The sequence below is a fragment of the Lontra canadensis genome, unplaced genomic scaffold, assembly GCF_010015895.1.
Source record: "Lontra canadensis isolate GAN:19392208 unplaced genomic scaffold, GSC_riverotter_1.0 scaffold33, whole genome shotgun sequence".
Lineage (NCBI taxonomy): Eukaryota > Metazoa > Chordata > Mammalia > Carnivora > Mustelidae > Lontra > Lontra canadensis.
The window spans coordinates 13048224-13067825 of NW_022631027.1; the positions used below are offsets into that span (position 1 = coordinate 13048224).

Here is a 19602-nt window from a genome sequence, read left to right on the forward strand (position 1 = left end):
TCACACTCAGGCCCCTCTTGGCGGTTCAGCGTCTTTAGCACCAAGTCAATTATAAGCTAACTTTAAATTACCGTTAACCATCACTATTATGATAAAAGGTTAACAGAATAAAAGCGATACCAGTTGTTCCTTTGGTTGACTGTAGGGCTTCACTGTTAATCGATAGGTCCACATTTCCAGTAATCCTTTGCTAGGGTTAAGCATCAGCCCTTCATTGGATCGAAGCAATATTTCATTTATGAATTCATTTACATTTATTCATTTAGGATTTCTAATATGTAAAAACAACTTATTTAAGACAAGTAACATATTATTCCTTTGGAACTCGTTTACCAGACAAATACACTTTTCATCCCTTTTTAAGTACACCTCACTGTGGGAGTAATCATCTGAAAATATACTCTTGTTAAAATGTGCTTGAATTGTAAAGTATTTAAGGGGTTTAGTTAAATTTGCTAAGTTAGATTTATGAATTTTTAACAAAATCTGTGAATGTCTTTGTTTTTATGTGTTTGCTCTCTTTTAAAAGACACTGCGTGTACAAAAACATGATTTCTAATAATTGAGGGTTTACATTATCTCCTTCGGGCTAAAGTTTTATTGTGTTCTAGTTTATTCTATGTAGGTAGTAAATACAGCAATTAAAAATTGTGATATTAAGGGCTTTTTCTAATATATGCAAGCTCCCTCAATAAGTTTTCTAAATATTATAGCCAAAGTAGAGTTGTTTTTGTTGGGTCATAGAGAGTTATAGAAAATCATGACAGGAGAGGAGTCCATGTTTCAGTTTATGACTTTGAAATTATTGCTGTGAATTTTAGAATTTTAAAACTTGAAGTTCATTTTGGATATTATGTACGTAATGCTTCAAATTTCCATTACTTAATATTGTCTCCTTTTTTACTTTATTTTGAATATTTTATTTTTATAATATTGTTATTTCAATGGCTTCAGTCATGCTATGACAGATTTTGCCAGGTTAGGTTTGAAAAATTCATGGGTTATCTCCATGCATTCACAAACTAATCATTGTTAGACTCTTTTTTTAATTTAAATTTCTTCAGCTTTTCATTTTGAAAAAATTTAAACGTACATGTACTCATTTACTCTTCACCTAAATACAACATTACTAATATTTTGCCATACTAGCTTCTCAGAACACTTGACTCCTAACTACTTTAGCATGCATATCCTAAAAATAAGGACATTTTTCTATTTAACTCAATACCATTATCACACTTAAGGAGACTTAAATTATCTTGATTGTATCATCTAAGTTCATATTCAGATATTTCTAATTGTCTTAAAAACGAATTTAAATTTTTCTGTTTTTGAACCAGGATGCAGTTGAGGTTCATACTTTGTATTTGATTGTCTTATTAGTCTAGAAGATCCTTCCCTGCACCCCCTTTGTGTTTCCCCCCATGATGTGATTTTAAAGAATCGCAATCGCTTTCCTCCTATCCTTAATCTATCTGTTCCTTTGACTTGTTCCGTTTATTCTTTGCATTTCCACTGAACTGAAAGTGGAGTCTGTAGGTTTGATTAGCTTCAGCTTAAGTGCTTTTGGAAAGAATATTTCATGGGTAATCTTGTAGATTTTATATTTTATCACGTTGAAGACACATTATTCTGGGCACTTCAGTCAGTTAAGCACCTCTTTTTTTTTTTTTTTTTTTTTTTTTTTACATTTTATTTATTTGAGACAGAGAGTGAGCATAAGCAGGAAGGGTCAGAGGAAGATGGAGAAGCAGACTCCCTGCTTGAGCAGAGAGCCCGATGTGGGGCTCTATCTCAAGACCCTGGGATTGTGACCTGAGCTAAGGGCAGACACTTAACTGACTTAGCCACCCAGGTGGTGGCCCAGCACCCAACTCTTGATTTCAACTCAGGTCATAAGCTCAGGGTTGTGAGATTCAGCCCCAGGTCAGGCTCCATGTTGGGCTTGGAGCCTGCTTTGATTCTGTCTCTCCTTCTACTTCTTCCTGCTTGTACACTCTCTCTTTCTCTAAAAAAAAAAAGAAAAGAAAGAAAGAAAGAAAGAAAGAAAGAAAGAAAGAAAGAAAGAAAAATTTTTAAGAGTTAAAAATTTTAGGGACACCTGGGTGGCTTACTGGGTTAAGCCTCTGCCTTTGGCACAGGTCATGGTCTCAGGGTCCCGGAATGAAGCCCTACATCAGGCTCTCCGCTCAGCAGGGAGCCTGCTTGCCCCTCTCCCTCTGCCTGCCTCTCTGCCTACTTGTATCTCTCTTTCTCTGTCAAATAAATAAGATCTTTTTAAAAAAAGTTAAAAATTTTAATTTTCTAATTTTCTTCTGCTTCCTATTAGTTTATGTTCTTCTATGAAAAAAGACTATTTCCCTTTTCCCAATGCTCCCTTTTTTCAAATACCATTAGGTCTTCAAATTATTCAGTGTATCAAAGTCAATTACAGTCACAGTTCTTTTTGATGTTGTGAGCCAATAGCCAGTGGAAATCACTGCAGGCCAGCTCCTGTGTCTTTTAGACATGATCACATTAGTCTGTGAGTTTTTTCTTGCTTCAGTCACAAAATGTCCCATCCCAAACCTGGAATATCAACTATTTCTCCAAGGAGCCCTATTCTTTTCAGGGAGAATGGACTCTCTTTGCTTTTATACCATCTCAGTGGACAGAGCTAGGGAGTAAATTTTTTAAAAGTTCATGAATTCAAATTGATAACATTTAGTAATACAAGGTGGTTTTTTTTTTAGTTTTGTATTTGCATCTCTTTTACAGTGAAAATACTTGTTCTGAGTCACAATATATTTGTTTATATGTTTTATTATATAGTATATTTTTCAGTAGTACAATACCAATATTACTAATGGTAAACATACTGAATAAAATTTAAGGTTTCTTTGCAGTTATTAATGGACTGAGCCACTAGGTGCCGCTAGAATCTAGATACTTTAAGTACAGCTTGACTAGATATTAAAAAATCCTTGACTCAGACTTTCTTGAATTTTTTGGAGAATGTTGCTCCACTGTTGCATTGTTTAGTTTTATTGCTATTGTGGCACCACTTGATATTTTTCTCTTTGGAAATGTTAATTTTGTTTGCTGTTGGCTTTTGTCTGGAAGCCCAGATAATTTTTTCCATGTCATCTTCTCTCTGACCCTTTTTCTTTTCTTTTGTTCTAATAACTGATTTATGCTTCTCCTCCATGCTTCTTACCTTCATTATGTCTTTCTTGGGGGACACTATAATACAGTATTCATTTTTTAGATGATTTTATTTTTTCAGTATACTGCCTGAGTTTGATCTACTCTCATCTTCCCGGTGGGTTTTAAATCTTGTGTATGTTGCATCCTTTCACATCTGCAGTTGTATATTTAATGATATTTAATTCATATTGGAGTGTTGTATGTAGTTTTCCTCTGCTTCATATTTTCTAGAGGGTAGAATTTTGTTTTAATTGAAAAGTCTTTATTTTCCGTTTTAATAGTAGCCTTGTATGGGGTTTTGGTGGCTTTTTCTGTTCCTGGTAAGATGTTCTGGATTTTCCTGCATCAGCAAGAAAGGTGGTTCTATGGGGTGGGAGGGGCAGGGTGTGAAGGGATGTGGGTGACTCAGTTTTACAGCTAAAGAAAGCCCTCTTCTGTTCATATAGTAAAGTGCAGTTTCTTTAATAAATGGTGCATTTTGAGGTTTGGGTTCTGTGATACAATCTTAGTTTCTTTAGTAATATTTAGCTTCAGCCACTTGCTCTTCTCTCTAAGGAATCCCTGTATTTTCCAGGGTGCCTCATGAAGTGTTCTTATGAACTTTCCACCTTGGTTCTTACCTGTCTTCAAGACTGATTTTTGGCCGCCTCATTATTTTGGGGGACTCCCAATATCCTTCAGAATCACTACCTTTTGCTTATGCTGGCCAGTGCTAGTTTCTGTTGACTGTAACCAAAGAATCCTAATTGACATACTAACCACTCAATGTAAAGTTTGTGAATCTTCACAACCCTAAATCATATACAAAGCCACAAATACATACACGACAGGTCTGTTAGAACAGGACTGCTCTCTCTTGTTTACTATTGCACTCTAAGCTCAAAGCCTGGGACATTCTGGACATTCAGTGTGTTAAATTTCTCTTTATTACATTATTTCCAATAGCACTTGCCACAATCTGAAATTATCTTCCTTTTACGTTTGTTTCATAAGTTTGTCCCCCAGTATAATTAAGCTTCATGAAGATAAATAGGATTTTATGTACGAATGTATCCTGAGTGTCTAGTAAACCATTGACAAACACAGGTACTCAAAAATATTTTTTGACTGACTAATAATCAGTTCTTTGGGATGGTAAAATTGGTATAACTCGATGAAGTATCATTCTGAGGGGCTATGAAAAGTCAGAGTAACCACATAATAAATTATCTTAACCAGCCCTCTACATTCATCCAAAACAAGCTCCTAAGAATTTAGTTATGAATCTTGTCATGACCTTCTCTAAGGAGCTTCAGGTTGGGGCTCAATTAAATGTTTCAGCAAGAGAATATTTTTTAACATGATGAGGGGATCCTGGCTGGCTCAGATGGTAGAGTATGCCATGCTTGATCTTCAGTTCAAGCCCCACCTTGGATGTGGAGCCTACTTAAATAATAATAATAAACAAATGATGAGTTTACTTGTTGATGGGAAAATGTAACTTGAACTAGCCATCAAACTGAAACACCTTTGTTTTCCTTTTTTTTTTTAAAGATTTTATTTATTTAACATATCACCAGTAAGCGGAGAGGCAGGCAGAGCGGGTGGGGGGAAGCAGGCTCCCCGCTGAGCAGAGAGCCTGATGCCGAGACTCAGTCCCAGGACCCTGAGATCGTGACCTGAGCAGAAGGCAGAGGCTTAACCCACTGAGCCACCCAAGTGCCCCTGCTTTCCATTTCTAGTCAAATGTTCTTCTATATAGAAATAGAAGGAACAGAAAATTCAAATTTATCCTTTAACATTTTATTTTTAAATAATCTCAAACTTACATAAGAGTTGCAACAATAGGAGCACCTGGGTGGCTCACCTGGTTATGTGCCTCAACTCTTGATCTCAGTTCAGGTCTTGATCTTAGGGTCCTGAGTTTGTGCCCCACAAGGAGCCTACTTTTTAAAAAAAGTTGCAACAATAGTACAAAGAACACATCCCCTTTACCCTGCGTGTTAGCTATCTACAGCTATATTATACATTACCCCAAAACAGTGCTTTAAAATAAGTACTTTTTACCTTACAGTTTCTGAGAGGGAATCCAGAGTGGCTAATCTAGGTGGTCCAAGCTCACGATTTCCTGATATTGGAGTCAGGAGGTTAGCAGGGGTTGCAGTCAGCTAAAGGTTTAACCAGCACTGGAGGATCTGCTTCCAAGGCTACTCACCTACCTGTTGGTAGGAGGCCTCAGCTCCTGGACACACAGAGACCTGGCTATAGGCTCTTGAGTGTCATAACATGGCAGCTGGCTTCCCCAGACTTGAGCCCAGAATGAATAGAAAAGACCTCGCAGGGAGATTCATGCCTTTTATGACCTACCTGCTTAAGTCACTGCTGTCAGTTCTGCTGTATCTCTTAGACAGAAAAGAGTCACTCACGCCAGTCCCACACTGAAGGCGAGAATGAGACCCCATCTCTTCCAAAGTATATCATTGAATTTGTGAAAATATCTTAAAATCACCATATTCAAAAAACCACTATTTTTAACAAGTTGCCTTTTTGTCACTCTTACCGCCCCCCCCCCATATACAAACATGTTCTCTCCCATTTGAGAGCAGGTAGCATGCATCACAAACCTTGACTCTTTGAGATTTCAGTGTATTAAGATAAGGGATATTCTCTTATCAGTACAGTTATCAAAATCAGACTTAACATTGTGTTAATCTGTAGTCCATATTTCACTTGTGTGAACTGTCATTTCTAGAATTTTACCCCCATTAATTTTTAAGCAATACAGTAAAACAAGTAGTGGGTTACAAAGCGTAACATAGGTTTATGTACGTTTTTATTGGCAGGAAATAAAAGGTCCTGGGACTGGGGAGCTGCTGGAAACGCACGCTCTAGTTGAGCCGGGAGCCGGTGGTGAGGGTGTGGGCGGGGGTGGGGGTAGTAGGACTAGGGGCTGAGCACGAAGACAAAATACTGTTTCTGAAAAATCAGTTTATCCTTACGCACTACTTCCGGAAAACGATTTCAACTGTTCCCTCGGTTCCCGTCTTGATTAGAACGCAGCGATAGCGGTAATAGTTGAGGGGGCCTGGTCAGATTTCCAGGGCAACCATTTATCAGCCGTATTTCCACGAGCAGGTAACTTTTAGAAACTTATATTTCTTTATCGATGAAGGAATGAAGGGTCCCTACCGCCCAGGGCTGTTGTGAGGACTAAGCGAGCTGAGGAACCGGAAAACCACAACGGTCCACCAGCCGCGGGCCTAGTGGTTTCCTCCTGGGTTTCCCTCCCCGCCCGGAGAGCGCCGAGGAACCGAGGGGGCGGGGCGGTGTCACGTGGGCGGGGCGGGGCGGGCTCCTCCGCGGATCGCACGATGTGACGCGCCGCCGGAGGCAGGCCGGGCCCTCAAGATGGCGGCGGGCGCCCCGAGCGGCTCGGCCCGGCAGTAGTGGCGGCACGGCACTCGCCGCTGGGGCCGGCCGCCCCGGGAGTGGCTGCAGCAACGCCAGGAATCGAGGATGGTAAAATGACCCAGGGGAAGAAGAAGAAACGGGCCGCGAACCGCAGTATCATGCTGGCTAAGAAGATCATCATTAAGGACGGAGGCACGGTGAGCTGGGGTACCGCGCCGGGGAGCGTCCCTCGGGGCCCCCATTCGAGCTCTGCCCCCAGCGCCGCCGCCACCAGCCGCCCGAGCGTCCCCGCTCTCCCCCACCCCGTCGGTGGTGCTGGTGTCTCAGCCTCCTGGGCCTTCTTGTTTCTGCTCCCTCGTCCCGGCCTGCGGCCTCCGGGGCCCGTCCTTCTGGGGAAGCCGCTTGCCTCTCCCGCACCTGCCGCCCTCTCTTTCGGCGACCCCTGGAGGCCCTGCGGCCTCGATCCCCACGTGCGCCTCCGCCGCGGGCTGGAAATGACGCCCGGCTCTCCGCCGGCCGGCCCCTCGCGTCGCCCGGGTGGTGCTGGTACCGCCGCGCCCCTCGGCCCCGCAGCTTCGCCTTCGGCCCTGCGCCGCCTCCACCGCGGCCCTTTCGAAGATGCTGGGAGCAGTCCCTGGCCTCCCATAGGCTGCTAACCCGGTGGCATCTGGCGTGGCGACCCCGCTGGGGCCCCTCAGTGCCTTCACTTTCTTCTTCCACCTCCTTCTGGGTCAGTGCTCTTAGCTCCTTCCAGTGTGGTAAACACTGTCAGAAGGTGGGCTTTCCTCTTTACTTCGCGGAGTCAGAAGCGTGACGGAGGACATCAGGGGCCTAGACTTAAATCCGCTGGTTTCCAAAGAACAGTAACCAAGTAACCACCCTCTTGTTTTAAACTCACTTTGTTTATTTTAAAATAAAAGACGCCAAATAGAGTTATCGTGGCCTGAGGATTAGAAGACACTTTGAAAGGAAGACAGAGGGCAAGAAAAAATTGTGCTTTTTAGAAACAGTTGTCATCACAATAAACTTTATGCAGTGTGCTGTAGTTAACCAGCAGGGGACGTAGGATTTTTAATTGAAAATTTAACTCTACTATACTTTTTTATGCTGAAATTTCTCCGTTGCTACTCTCCAGTCTTTGTTGCATTCTTTGACATTACGTTCTGAAATAGAATGCAGAGGTAAAATACGTGTTACACTTTCTTGAGAAATGTGCAGAAACGATTCCTCTTATTTCATCCTTATATTTATTCATATATATATATATATATATATATATATATATATACATACACACATGTATATATATATTTGGATATTTGGAGCCCGGTTCAACAGCTTGCATAGTGCTAAATATGTACAGTAATTAGGCCACCACTGAGGATTTGCCCAATCCATTTGAAATAAATGACAACTTTTTTTTTTTTTTTGACATTTCAGAATAGGGACCCAATCCATATGCTAAAATTTAGAAAGTTTGGGACATGTGCAGCAATTTCAGAATATACTTTTAGCTAACTGTAAAATTAATTAGATGTCACAGCTTTGACATGTAGTGAGAAAAGAAACTTCAAGTCCTTAGATCTTTTTGTTGTACTTGAATAATTAGAACATTATTTTGATTAAATCATTTGTGAATAGTTTGGCCCTTTTGATGAAGTTGGTTAGAACTATGTGGGAGAGAAATCACATGAACGAATACTAGTTGTTTTTGTTAACCATAGGGACTTGATATTTTAACTTCTATATAAAATCTACAAAATAGAAGCAACAAAGGATTGTATTATATAAAAGCAAGTGATTTTTAAGATCCATATTCTCTGCAAAAGATTAAGAGTGGAGTTCTGATCAGGAAACACACCTTCCTTTTTCTTAAGGTAAAGTTCAGTTTTGTTACCTCTTTGGAGTTTCGTTTGATTCACTTTGCAGCAGATGCTTTCATTCCAAATCCTGTGAGATTTGGAAGAGATTTTTATGTTTTATCTTATTTGTTAAAGTTGTGAATTCGTGGCTTGTTTTTGGAAGCAAAATACAATTTTACACAAGCGTCAGTAAGTTTTTAAGAGGGCACATTGAATAAATGGAAGGTTTTCTTGAGAACTATGGACATGTGGGTATAATTATTTATCATCTTTATACACTTATGTTGCACTTTCCATTCTAAAAGCATTGGACACCTCTTTAGAATACAATATTTGTTTATGCACCTTTGAATCTTATAGGGCCTAATATGGATTCAGAGTGATAAAAACACTCTTTAAGTTCTTAAAATAAAAGTATGTGCTAGCACATACTTTTGGATTTTTTGTGGTAATTGCATGTATTCCTATATTGATTTTATACACACACATACACATGGGATATTTATATTTTCAGAAGAGTCAGGATAATTTTTTTACAGTGTTTGTATTTTAAGCTACTCTAGCTATAAATGAAGAAAGTATATTATAGTTGTAGAAATTTTAAAATGGCACTCCCTTTTCTGCTTCTTTACTTGTAATTGGTCAGACTGCCCTTATAAACATGTTTTAAGAAAGGGAATAAAATTGCTGATTGGTATTTTGTGTGTGTGTGTGTGTGTGTGTGTGTGTGTGTTCCACTGGTAGGTGGTTCATTCTGTCAGGTGTCTGAGGCTGTATCATCATACTTCACAGTCTCTGAACAGTATTTTGGATCCTTGGCCAATGATACTGACCTTATCATCTTTCGTTTTCTTCTAGTGCTCAACAATGTTAGTAAAATTATTTTGCCTCATCTTTCTGCTAAATTATTTGCTTCGTCTTTCTGCAATGATGTCTTTGTAAGCCTTATTAGCCAATTTTCATTTTATAACCAAAACTAATAATGAGATAATGACTTTTCAAAAACTTAGAACAGATTTGTTGCCATTTTTGACAGTTGAAGAAGTGGACCCTTCTAAATGAGCCAGGTTAATCATAATTTACTAAACGCTTTTCTTGAAATTGTATTTGAATATGCTCTGAAACCAGGGTGAGCCTAGTAAATTGCCTATTTGATTCATACACAGTTAAGGGAAATTACATAAAGGTGTGTGATTCTGTATCAGGAGTTTTCTGTTTTTGTTTTTTTTTTTTAAGATTTTATTTATTTGACGGAGAGAGACACAGCAAGAGGGAACGCAAGCAGGGGGAGTGGGAGAGGGAGAAGCAGGCTTCCCGCTGAGCAGGGAGCCCAATGCGGGGCTGGATCCCAGGACCCCGGGATCATGACCTGTTAAATCCCAGGACCCCCGGATCAAGACCTGAGCCGAAGGTAGACACCCAACAACTGAGCCACCTAGGTGCCCCATATATCAGGAGTTTTTAACTTGGGTGTGTACACCCTGAAGTTGTTTGCAGAATTTTCTTTGACTCTCCATTTTTCAAGAGAGATTCCCAAAAGAGTCCATACTTTCTCATAACTATAGAAGAGTTCCACAGATTAAATTTAGTAGGTATATATTTATACCTGTATACCATTTTTGTATACCATTTTACTGATGAAAGTAATTGTAATATTATTAGTGGATTTGCTTTCTGAAGCATCCTTATGTGGAAATACAGTTTTGTTAAAAAAAAAAAATTTTTTTTTTTAAATTTTATTTATTTATTTATTTGACAGAGACCACAAGTAGGCAGAGAGGCAGGCGGGGGTGGGGGGAAGCAGGCTCTCTGCTGAGCAGAGAGCCAGATGCGGGCTGGATCCCAGGACCCTGGGACCACGATCTGAGTGGAAGGCAGAGGCCTTAACCCACTGAGCCACCCAGGTGCCCCTTTTGTTACAAATTTTAATGAGTGTGACATTAATGAGTGTATTATTCAGTGCAGACCATTTAAGTTGGTTGAATTAAAAGTGCATTCTAACATTTTAGAATACTTCCAGTTTTGTTGTTAAATTCTTACCATGTATTTATTAACAGATTGTTTATATATAAACATTCCTGTTAGAGGCTAAGAGCTAAAGAGTTACATAGATGAAGTATTTGTATTATCAAAAATAGAACTTTTAAATGGTTTTTTGAAGTTTGCTTATTTTTTTAACATGATCTTTATTGTTTTGTTTTGTTAATACAGTTGTGGTACTGTATCTCTGACAAAGGGGAAAATGTCCAATTTTTTCACAAATAAATTGGTAAAATGACTAAAGATTTGATAGAAAGTCCAGCGTGTGTGAATTGCGTTGTTGGAAACATAAAACATAAAATTGGTATTTGCAAAATGAAATATACCCAGAGAAGCAAAGCACCAGATTTTTATTCCTTGTATCTTTGAGTTTAAGTATGTAAATAGGAGTCTGCAACCATTTCAAAAGTCTGGACCCAAGCCCTCATCCTTTGCATCCTTCACCTACAAAGATGGCTGAGGCAGTTGCAGGATAGCCCTTAGTGCCCTGAGAGCTGCTGTCTGTGAGGGGGGGGGGGCGACAGTGCCTTCAAAACGCAAGTGTTTTCTGAAGTCACTAGCCCATGCCCAGAAACATCAGGATAAATATACTATCTTTGGTAAACTTGTGTCAGACAGTACCATGAATGACTTATCTCCTTCCCTCCATGGTATGGTTCAACATTTGCTTTGGGTAGTATGTTTGGGGATAAATTAGTAAGCAGATTTTTTAGATTATATATCCAGTTCATCCTAAGTGTGAAGTCTTGTTTCCCAGTAATCATAGCACCTGCAGAAATTCACTATTGAACTGTAACTCATTTACAGCTACCAAAGTTTGAAGTTGAAAAAAGAATGGCTTATTCCGGGTAGTATTCTGACAGGTATTTATGATGTCAGTTTTTCTATCATTTAAAAGCTCAAGTTGTCTTTTAACATTATTTTGACTTAGAAGTGTCAAAGTAACATTTCACAGTTGCAGCCAGGGTATATTAAGATCCCTGAAACAGTTTTATCTCACTGAGGGCCAGATATAATAGCTTATTCTAAATAATGGGTCTTGGGACACCTGGGTGGCTCAGTCAGTTAAGTGCCTGCTTTTGGTTCAAGACATGATCCCAGGGTTCTGGGATTGAGTTCCGCATCGAGTTCCTTGCTTAGTGGGTAACGTGCTTCTCCCTCTCCCTCTGCTTGCAGCTCCCTCTGCTTATGCACTCTTTCTCTCTCTGACAAATAAATAAAAATCTTCAAAAAGTAAATAAATAATGGGTCTACTTTATCAATAATGTATAAAAGCAGTTATGAATTCTACCACGTAAGATACTTTCCCTTCTTAGGGAGTCTTTTTATAAAATAAGGGGTGGTACGTAATAATTCATTTAGCTATATAAATTGACTAATTAGAGATCACACCAAGTTTAGGCTCCGTCCTAGGTGTCGATGATAGTTTGATGTTTGTGTTGATGGTGGTTTTTTATTTTCGATTTTAGTTTACGTTGTTCAGTTTGTAGTCATTTGAACCATGTAACCCATTAAAGATGTTCATGGGGATAAGCACTTAATTGAATGATGGCTTAACTTGATATAATGGATACATCTTTTTCTCCTAAGAATGGAGGGGATGTGATGGGCAGTAGTGTTGCTTAATCTTTTGAAAATTTACCACAAAGTGGGGATCCTGGCTGGCTCATTTGGTGGAGTGTGCAGTTCTTGATTTTAGGATTGTAAGTTTGAGCCTCACCTAGGGTGTAGAGATTACTTAAAAATAAATCTTAAGAAAAAATTTACCACAAGGTAAATTCTATTTTTTGTTTGGTTTTTTTTTTTTGTTATTTAAGAGTAAAACTTGATCTCATCATATTTTTGTTAAATATGTTTAAGAAGTAGTTCTAATTTCTATTTAGGACCAATCTAACTAATATCTTCACTTATGTGATAAAACAGATATTAAATATCTGTCTTTAAAATTGATCCGTAGCATATAAATAAAATCTAAAGTCTCACTGCAAATTAAGCCAAAATGGCTTAATTAATATAATAGTGTTAAAAAATCTTTATGGTGATTCATACTTCCAGGAAACTGAGGATTGGTTTTGTTTTCTTTTTGCTCCACGGAGGTAATATTTCTTGCTTTGCTTGATTAAAATCAGAGTAATTAAGGAAAGCACCACTTGACTTTGTGAGAAAAGAAACATGATACCAGATACCAGCAATAAAGTTTTATATTCCCTCTAGTTATGCCATAATGTGTCAGAATCCCATGAAAGCAGCTTTGTAGTTAACAGTACTTTTTTTTTAATGTTCTTCTATGAAAAACTACAATTCTTAGATGCCTGTAACTAAGCATCTTTTTTTTTTTTGCCTGTAAGACTTTTACATTATCTTATTTTAGCTTAGTTGTGTATTGTTCCAAGAAAAATTCAGTGTTTCTTTCTGAATCTATATTTTACTCTCATTTTTGATTGATAACTTGTCAAAATTAAATTCTAAGTTCAAAATTATTCTCCCTTATACTGTATTTTAGTTCTTACCATGTTTTTTATTTTTCCCTTTATTTTGAAAATCTTCAAAACTACAGAAAAGTTGCAAAAATAGCATAATGAGTATTCATTTGCTCATCCCATAGATTCACAATCACAAATGAACATTTTGTCACATTTGCTTTTTTTTTTCCTCTATACATCCTCCTATTTTTTCTGAACCATTACAGAATTAGTTGTAGACATCAAGACACTTTACCCCTAAAACATTGAGATTGTATCACCTAAGATAAAGGATATTCTCCCACATAACCACAATATTATCACCACATTCAGAAAATTTAACATTTATACAATACTATTAGATAATATATTGGCAATAGTCACATTTCTCTAATTGTTCCAATAACCTCGCTTATAGTTGTCGTTGTTTTTGGATACAGAATTTAACCATTGCACTTAGTTGCCGTGCCTCTTCAGTCTAGAATAATTTTTTTGTTGTTTTTTATTATATCAATAATTTTTAATACTCTAGGCCAGTTATTTTGAAGAATGAGTCTCAGTTTAGCTCATTCTCATTGTTTACTCACATGATAAATTCTGTTTAATAGATGGGATTATAATGCCTAGTTATAGGTAGAATTACTTTTTGTCTCCTGGCCAACAGTCTACATAAGCCCCTGGTTCACTGATAAGTATACAACATAAGTTATTAAAGCCAACATTCTGCATAATAACTGCTGGATTCATAAACCCATATTGATTAGGCAATCATAGACTTAAAATTTGGGAGCTAGACAAGGATTTAGCTAAGAGATTAATTACCTCTTACTGCTGAGAGAGGTAGACTAACTTAATTTCCCTAGCAGTTTAGTAATCACATGATTAGGACTATGAATCAATCCATGGTCACAAAATACCCTTTCTATACTAGGCATTGTGCTACACGCTGAATACTAAAATGGAAAAAACTAGATCCCTACATTTAAAAGAGTAACAGTCTGTGGCAACCAACATATCAGTGTAACTTAACCACTGCAACTAGCATAACTCCAGACTTGGGCTCTGGAGTTTCCTGGATAGATTCCATTCCATCTCTTATTTGCTGCATTAAACTATAAAATGGAGATAATAATGTCCAGTTGAAAAGGTTGTTAGGAAGAGAAATAAGATTTTGAATGTAAACGATTATGTTTTCAGTAATACTCTTTCATTATTATTTTAATCTAGGGTATGTGTAAATGTTAGATCCATGTTAAATCCATGTAATAGCTACACAGTAGCCAGTAGTGGGATATTAAATCATAGAGGAGGATATTAATAGGAGACGTTGCTAGCTTAATTAATGAATAAAGATACTGCCCTTTTAACAGTATTTAAATACAGTAATGATACTGAATATCTAAAGCGATAGAAGGGACTTAAAGAGTAATTCATTTACGTTCTACAAACATTCATTAAACACCTTTGTGCTATGCATGTACCAGATGCTCCAGATCAAAGCACAATAAAGCATTGGGCCTGTCTGAGAGAGCATGAGCTTAAAAAAGGGAAATTTAGGCTAAATAAAATGAAAGAAGTACTTTACACAGTGAAATATAAATTTGTGGAAGTTATCTTGTTTTATAGGCTAGAAGAGAACGTAAGTACAAAAACCTAGATGATGAAACCATATTCTGTTTCCAGTGGAAACAGATTTGGAAAATGAGAATTAGATGAGAGGGTGGAGGTGAGGTTAAAGGATATTGTCCCTGACTTTGGAAGTTGAAGTTAGAGGTGACTGTCATGAAACCATATCTCTTTAAGAGAGAAATTACTCAGGGACGCCTGGGTGGCTCAGTGCGTTTTTAAGCCTCTGCCTCTGGCTCAGGTCATGATATCGGGGTCCTGGGATCCAGCCCCACATCAGGCTCTCTGCTCAGCGGGGAGCCTGCTTCCCCCTCTCTTTCTGCCTACTTGTGATCTCTTTCTCTGTGTCAAATAAATAAATAAAATCTTTTAAAAAAAGAGAAATTACTCAGCTGAATTGAAGACTTTTGATATAGTAATTATTATGGTTATAGGTGTCATATCTTGGCATTTGGGGTTGGGTTGGGGTAGTTCATGTTCAGATTTATTATTTTTTTTAATTTTCCACTTTGTACCTCTTTGAATTCTCTTGAGCCCCCTCAGATGCCATCTGTTGATATAATCTCATTATGATCCGAATTCTCTACTCTTAATGCTGTAAACTACTCAGTGTCAAAATCTGTACCTACTTGTCAATGAACCTTCCCCTGGTCTTTCTGCCCAGGCCATGACCCTGGTATTCGTTCCCTAATTGTCCTAGGATTTTGCTAGTGGATAGGTATTCCATTAAAACCACTAGACCTTGTGTCAAAAGTCCTACCTAGAGGTATTTGTTATTGTAAATCAGTAAAATATTTTTAAGATTTGTCAATTTTATTAAGATCTTGTATTTATTATTATTATTATTATTATATTTATTTATTTAGGAGGCTCTACTCCCAGCATGGAGCCCAAAGCAGGCTTGAACTCAGAATTGAGCTGAGGGGCGCCTGAGTGGCTCAGTGGGTTAAACCTCTGCCTTCGGCTCGGGTCATGATCTCAGGGTCCTGGGATTGACTCCCACATCAGGCTCTCTGCTCAGCTGGGAGACTGCTTCCCTCTCCACCTCTGCCTGTCTTTCTGCCTACTTGTGATCTCTCTCTCTCTCTCTCTCTGTCAAATAAATAAATAAAATCTTTAAAAAACAAAAAGAGTCGGTCACTAAACAGACTGAGCCACTCAGACACCCCCAAGATCTTGTATTACTTTTAAATTTATTGAAAACAAGAGATGAATATAGACACAATACAGCTCTCAAAATCACCAGTACTTTAGGATAAGCAAATATGCCTATCTCTCCCCCACCACCCCATTCCTTGCTTTAAAAATATGTACATAAGGGTGCCTAGATGGCTCAGTCAGTTGAGCCTCCAACTCTTGGTTTCAGGCTCCAGTCATGATCTCATGGGTTGTGGGATGGAGCCCCAAGTTGGGCTTCCCTTGGGGTGCTCTGCTTAGTAGGGAGTCTGCCTTGGGAATCTCTCTCTGCCCCTCCCCACACTTGCATGTGTGTGTGTGCGCGTGTGCTCTCTCACTTGCTCATAAATTTTAAAATACACACACACACTTTTTCTTCCTAGTTCTGGGAAATGAGAGAATAGCTCAGAAGGGGCAGTATATCTAACTATCTTTTTCCATTCTAGTTTTTAGTTTTTCTCTTAAATAAGCAAAACATTCTCCTTGTATGTCAGGTAAGGGTATGCTTATTAGAAAAGATTTAGAAAATTCAGAACAACATAATAATTTTACATCCCTTAAAATTGCTACCTAATTAACATTGAGGTGAGTTTTTGTTTTGATTTTCAGAGTTGAAATTACTTGACACTTACAATTTTATATCTTCCTTTTATTTTTTTAAACTTAACATTTCCATAAGCATTTTCACATATCATCAAAGATGATCCATAAACAGGGGCACCTGGGTGGCTCAGTCGTTGAGCGTCTGCCTTTGGTTCAGGTCATGATCCCAGGGTCCTGGGATCGGAGCCCTGCATCGGGCTCTCTGCTCAGCAGGGAGCCTGCTTCCTCCTCTCTCTCTGCCTGCCTCTCTGCCTACTTGTGATCTGTCTCTCTGTCAAATAAATAAATAAAATCTTAAAAAAAAATGATCCATAAACAATTTTTGGCTGCATATTCTGTCTGATTTAGGTTTCCATATTTAGATTTCCATATTTCCTACTATAAATGATACTGCCATGAACATCTTAATCCTAGAGCTTTTTCTGAATGTTTGATTATTTTCATAGGATAGAATGTTATTAGCTTTTTTTTTAAGATTTTTTTTTTTTTTTTTTTTTTTTTACTTAAAGAGAGCCAGGGTGAGCCCAAGCAGGGAGAGAGCAGCAGGCAGCAGGGTAAGTAGGCTCCCCACTGAGCAGGGAGCTCGATGCAGTGCTCAATCCCAGGACCCAGGGGTCAGGACCTGAGCTGAAGGCAGACACTTAGCCAACTGAGACACCCAGGCATCCCTGTTATTAGCTATTTTTAAAACTAATTTTGTCTGTTTTATTTTTATGGTGTCTTAGTACTTTTGAATTGGTTTTTATGAATGCTTTATCTAGATATTAATCATTATTTCTTCCATTTGGTCCTCAGTTTGTTGTCTTCAAATTCAGTTGTGCATGTTTTTCTCAAACTAGGATGCCTTAAATGGATTAACCTTGGGGTGCCTAGGTGGCTCGGTCGGTTAAGTGTCTGCCTTTGGCTCAGGTCATGATCCCAGGGTCCCTCCTGGGATTGAGCCCCACATTGAGCTCCCTGCTCAGTGGGGAGCCTCCTGCTTCCCCTGCTTGTGCGCTCTTTCTCTCTCTCTGTCAAATAAAATCTTGAAAAAATGAATCTTTTGTTCTTTCTCCTTTCCTCACAGTATGGCTGACTAAACCACAGAAGTCTTATCTTTTCATCTTTGATCTTCCCTTATTTGTCCTCTGCTACATCTTGTCAGCCATTGAGTCCTTTTGATTCAACCTCTTAAGTGTTTTTTTGCATTCTATTCACTTTCTCTAACCCTTCTATCACTATCTTATTATAGTTACTGTTACCTCTCCCCTGTTGTTTCTTCAGTAGCCTGCCTCTGGTCTTCCTTCCTCCCTTTCAAAGTCTTTGACACACTGCAGTGAAAGTTACTGTTCCAAAAAGTCCTATAATGTGATGTTAACCCTGGCTTGAAATGTTTCAGTTACCCTGCTGCCTGCAAATTAAAGGTCTGCTTGTGACTTTTCAAGTCACCTTTTCAGTTTCACTTCTCCTCACCTCGCAACTTCTTTTACCTCTTCTCCTTAGACATCAGGTACTGAAAGAAGCTGTGATGTGTCCTGTCTTAGTATGCTGTTGCGTATGCTGTTCCCTTTACCTCAGATACTCTTGGCCATCATTACCCTCCACTGACATCTACCCCCCAAATACACATGCGCACCTGACAGTCCCTACATCTTTCCCACTGTACTTCCAGGTCTTAGATAATACTGCCTACCTCCCTAAGAAGCCTTCACTGACATTCTCCTCAGCCAACTGAGTGCTCTTCACTGAAACAGCCACTTTTAACATCATTTCCTTCCAGTTTTTTTGCTGTGTGTATGTTTATCCACATTGTTCTATAATTATCTTTTTATCAGCACTTCCCAAATAGTTTTTACAAGGAACTCAAATGGCCATGAGATACTACCAGTTCTATGAAAGAAGGATTCCATCAAGTTTGGAATACAGTGCATACTGTATCTTCTTGGAAATTCATAATGTAAATTAGCATGTGAAAGGTCCTGAGACATTCTACTAAGCATTTCACTGAGGACTGACTATATGCAGTGGTGAACAAAAACAATTTGGACCTTACTAAATCCTAGGGTTGTGTTTTGACCTTTTCTTAAATTAACTGTACTTGCTCTGTTTGCTACTGGACATTACCCCTTCCTAAAACTGATCCTTTGTCATCTGTAACACTGTATTCTCTTAAGTGTCCTGGTATTTCTCTGACTTGTTCCTTCTTTATTTTTGTCGTGGTTCATTTTCCTCTGCCCACTAAATGTTGGTGTTTCTTAGAGTCTGGTTTAGCCCACTTCTCTTTTCCCACTTCCTCTTCTCCCTGTAATCTCACCCACTCTGGTGGTTTCAGACATCATCATGCTAACTCATTGTTTTAGTGCGTCCTCAAAAGATGATAGAAATGTTTCAAGTACAAGGGGCAGTGTCTTAGTGAAGTAAATCCAAGCCTCTTGGGGAAAAAGCTGCAACGCTACCAGCTTCCGCTAGTAGACAACCAAGCTAAGAATTTGAAGTCATTCTTCACTCTCTCTCCCAGATTTCTCAAGTGCTGCCACTTTCACATCCTCTGTACTTATATCCATTACCTCCCCTCCAGTGTCCTTGCCACTCCTCATTTTATGCCCTCATCATTTCTTCTTGAAACTGATTGAAATAGCCTTTTACATGCAATTTGCTCCCTGGTTTCCAGCTTTAGGAAATCATCATGGTGTACTAAAAAAATGGAGGTCTCATCACACCATTCTCTTGCTTGAAACCCTTCAGGGGTTCTTTGTGTCTCTGGAGTAATGATGAGAAACTCCTTAACAAAGCGTAGAAGATGCCTCTTCTGCCTTCCTCTCTTTACTCCATGATTATTACTTTATTCTCATCAGTCTTCAGCTGTCATGGCACTTCTCTATTTCATTATGGCTTTCTCTGGTGAGATTGTCCATACTACCACCTTTTCTTGTAATACTCTTTCCTTGCTCCCTTACTTCTATGTATCTCTTTTATTGCATTTGCACATAAGCAGATGATGTATAATGAGGTTTTTTCCCTCTCTGGCTTGTGAGTTCCTTGAGATCAGGGAGTATGTTTTAATGGTTTTTATAATCTTGCACCTCTGGTGCATAGTAGGTACTCTGTAAATGTTTGTTGAATGAATGAGATCTTGGACAAATTCATTCCCAGCCGTGGTCCTTCACCTCTTGTGTGCCCTACCTCTCTTGTCTGAAATTCCTAAACTGCCGGTTTTACCAAGGGGGTTTTTAGATACCTAAATTATGAAGGTTGGGAGAGTTACGTGTTTTTTTTTG

General features: G+C 38.7%; 1 protein-coding gene across 2 annotated transcripts in view; it reads left to right on the forward strand.

Annotated features, from left to right (window-relative positions):
- The first annotated feature begins 6552 nt into the window (after nt 1-6552).
- The window catches only part of MFSD14A (major facilitator superfamily domain containing 14A), a 41787-nt gene continuing 28737 nt past the window's right edge, over nt 6553-19602 (forward strand). For both annotated transcript variants that reach the window (XM_032867209.1, XM_032867210.1), the window contains exon 1: nt 6553-6773. In XM_032867209.1, coding sequence (XP_032723100.1) covers nt 6690-6773 — 84 coding nt within the window. In that variant the 5' untranslated portion in view covers nt 6553-6689. The remainder of the gene's footprint in view (nt 6774-19602) is intronic.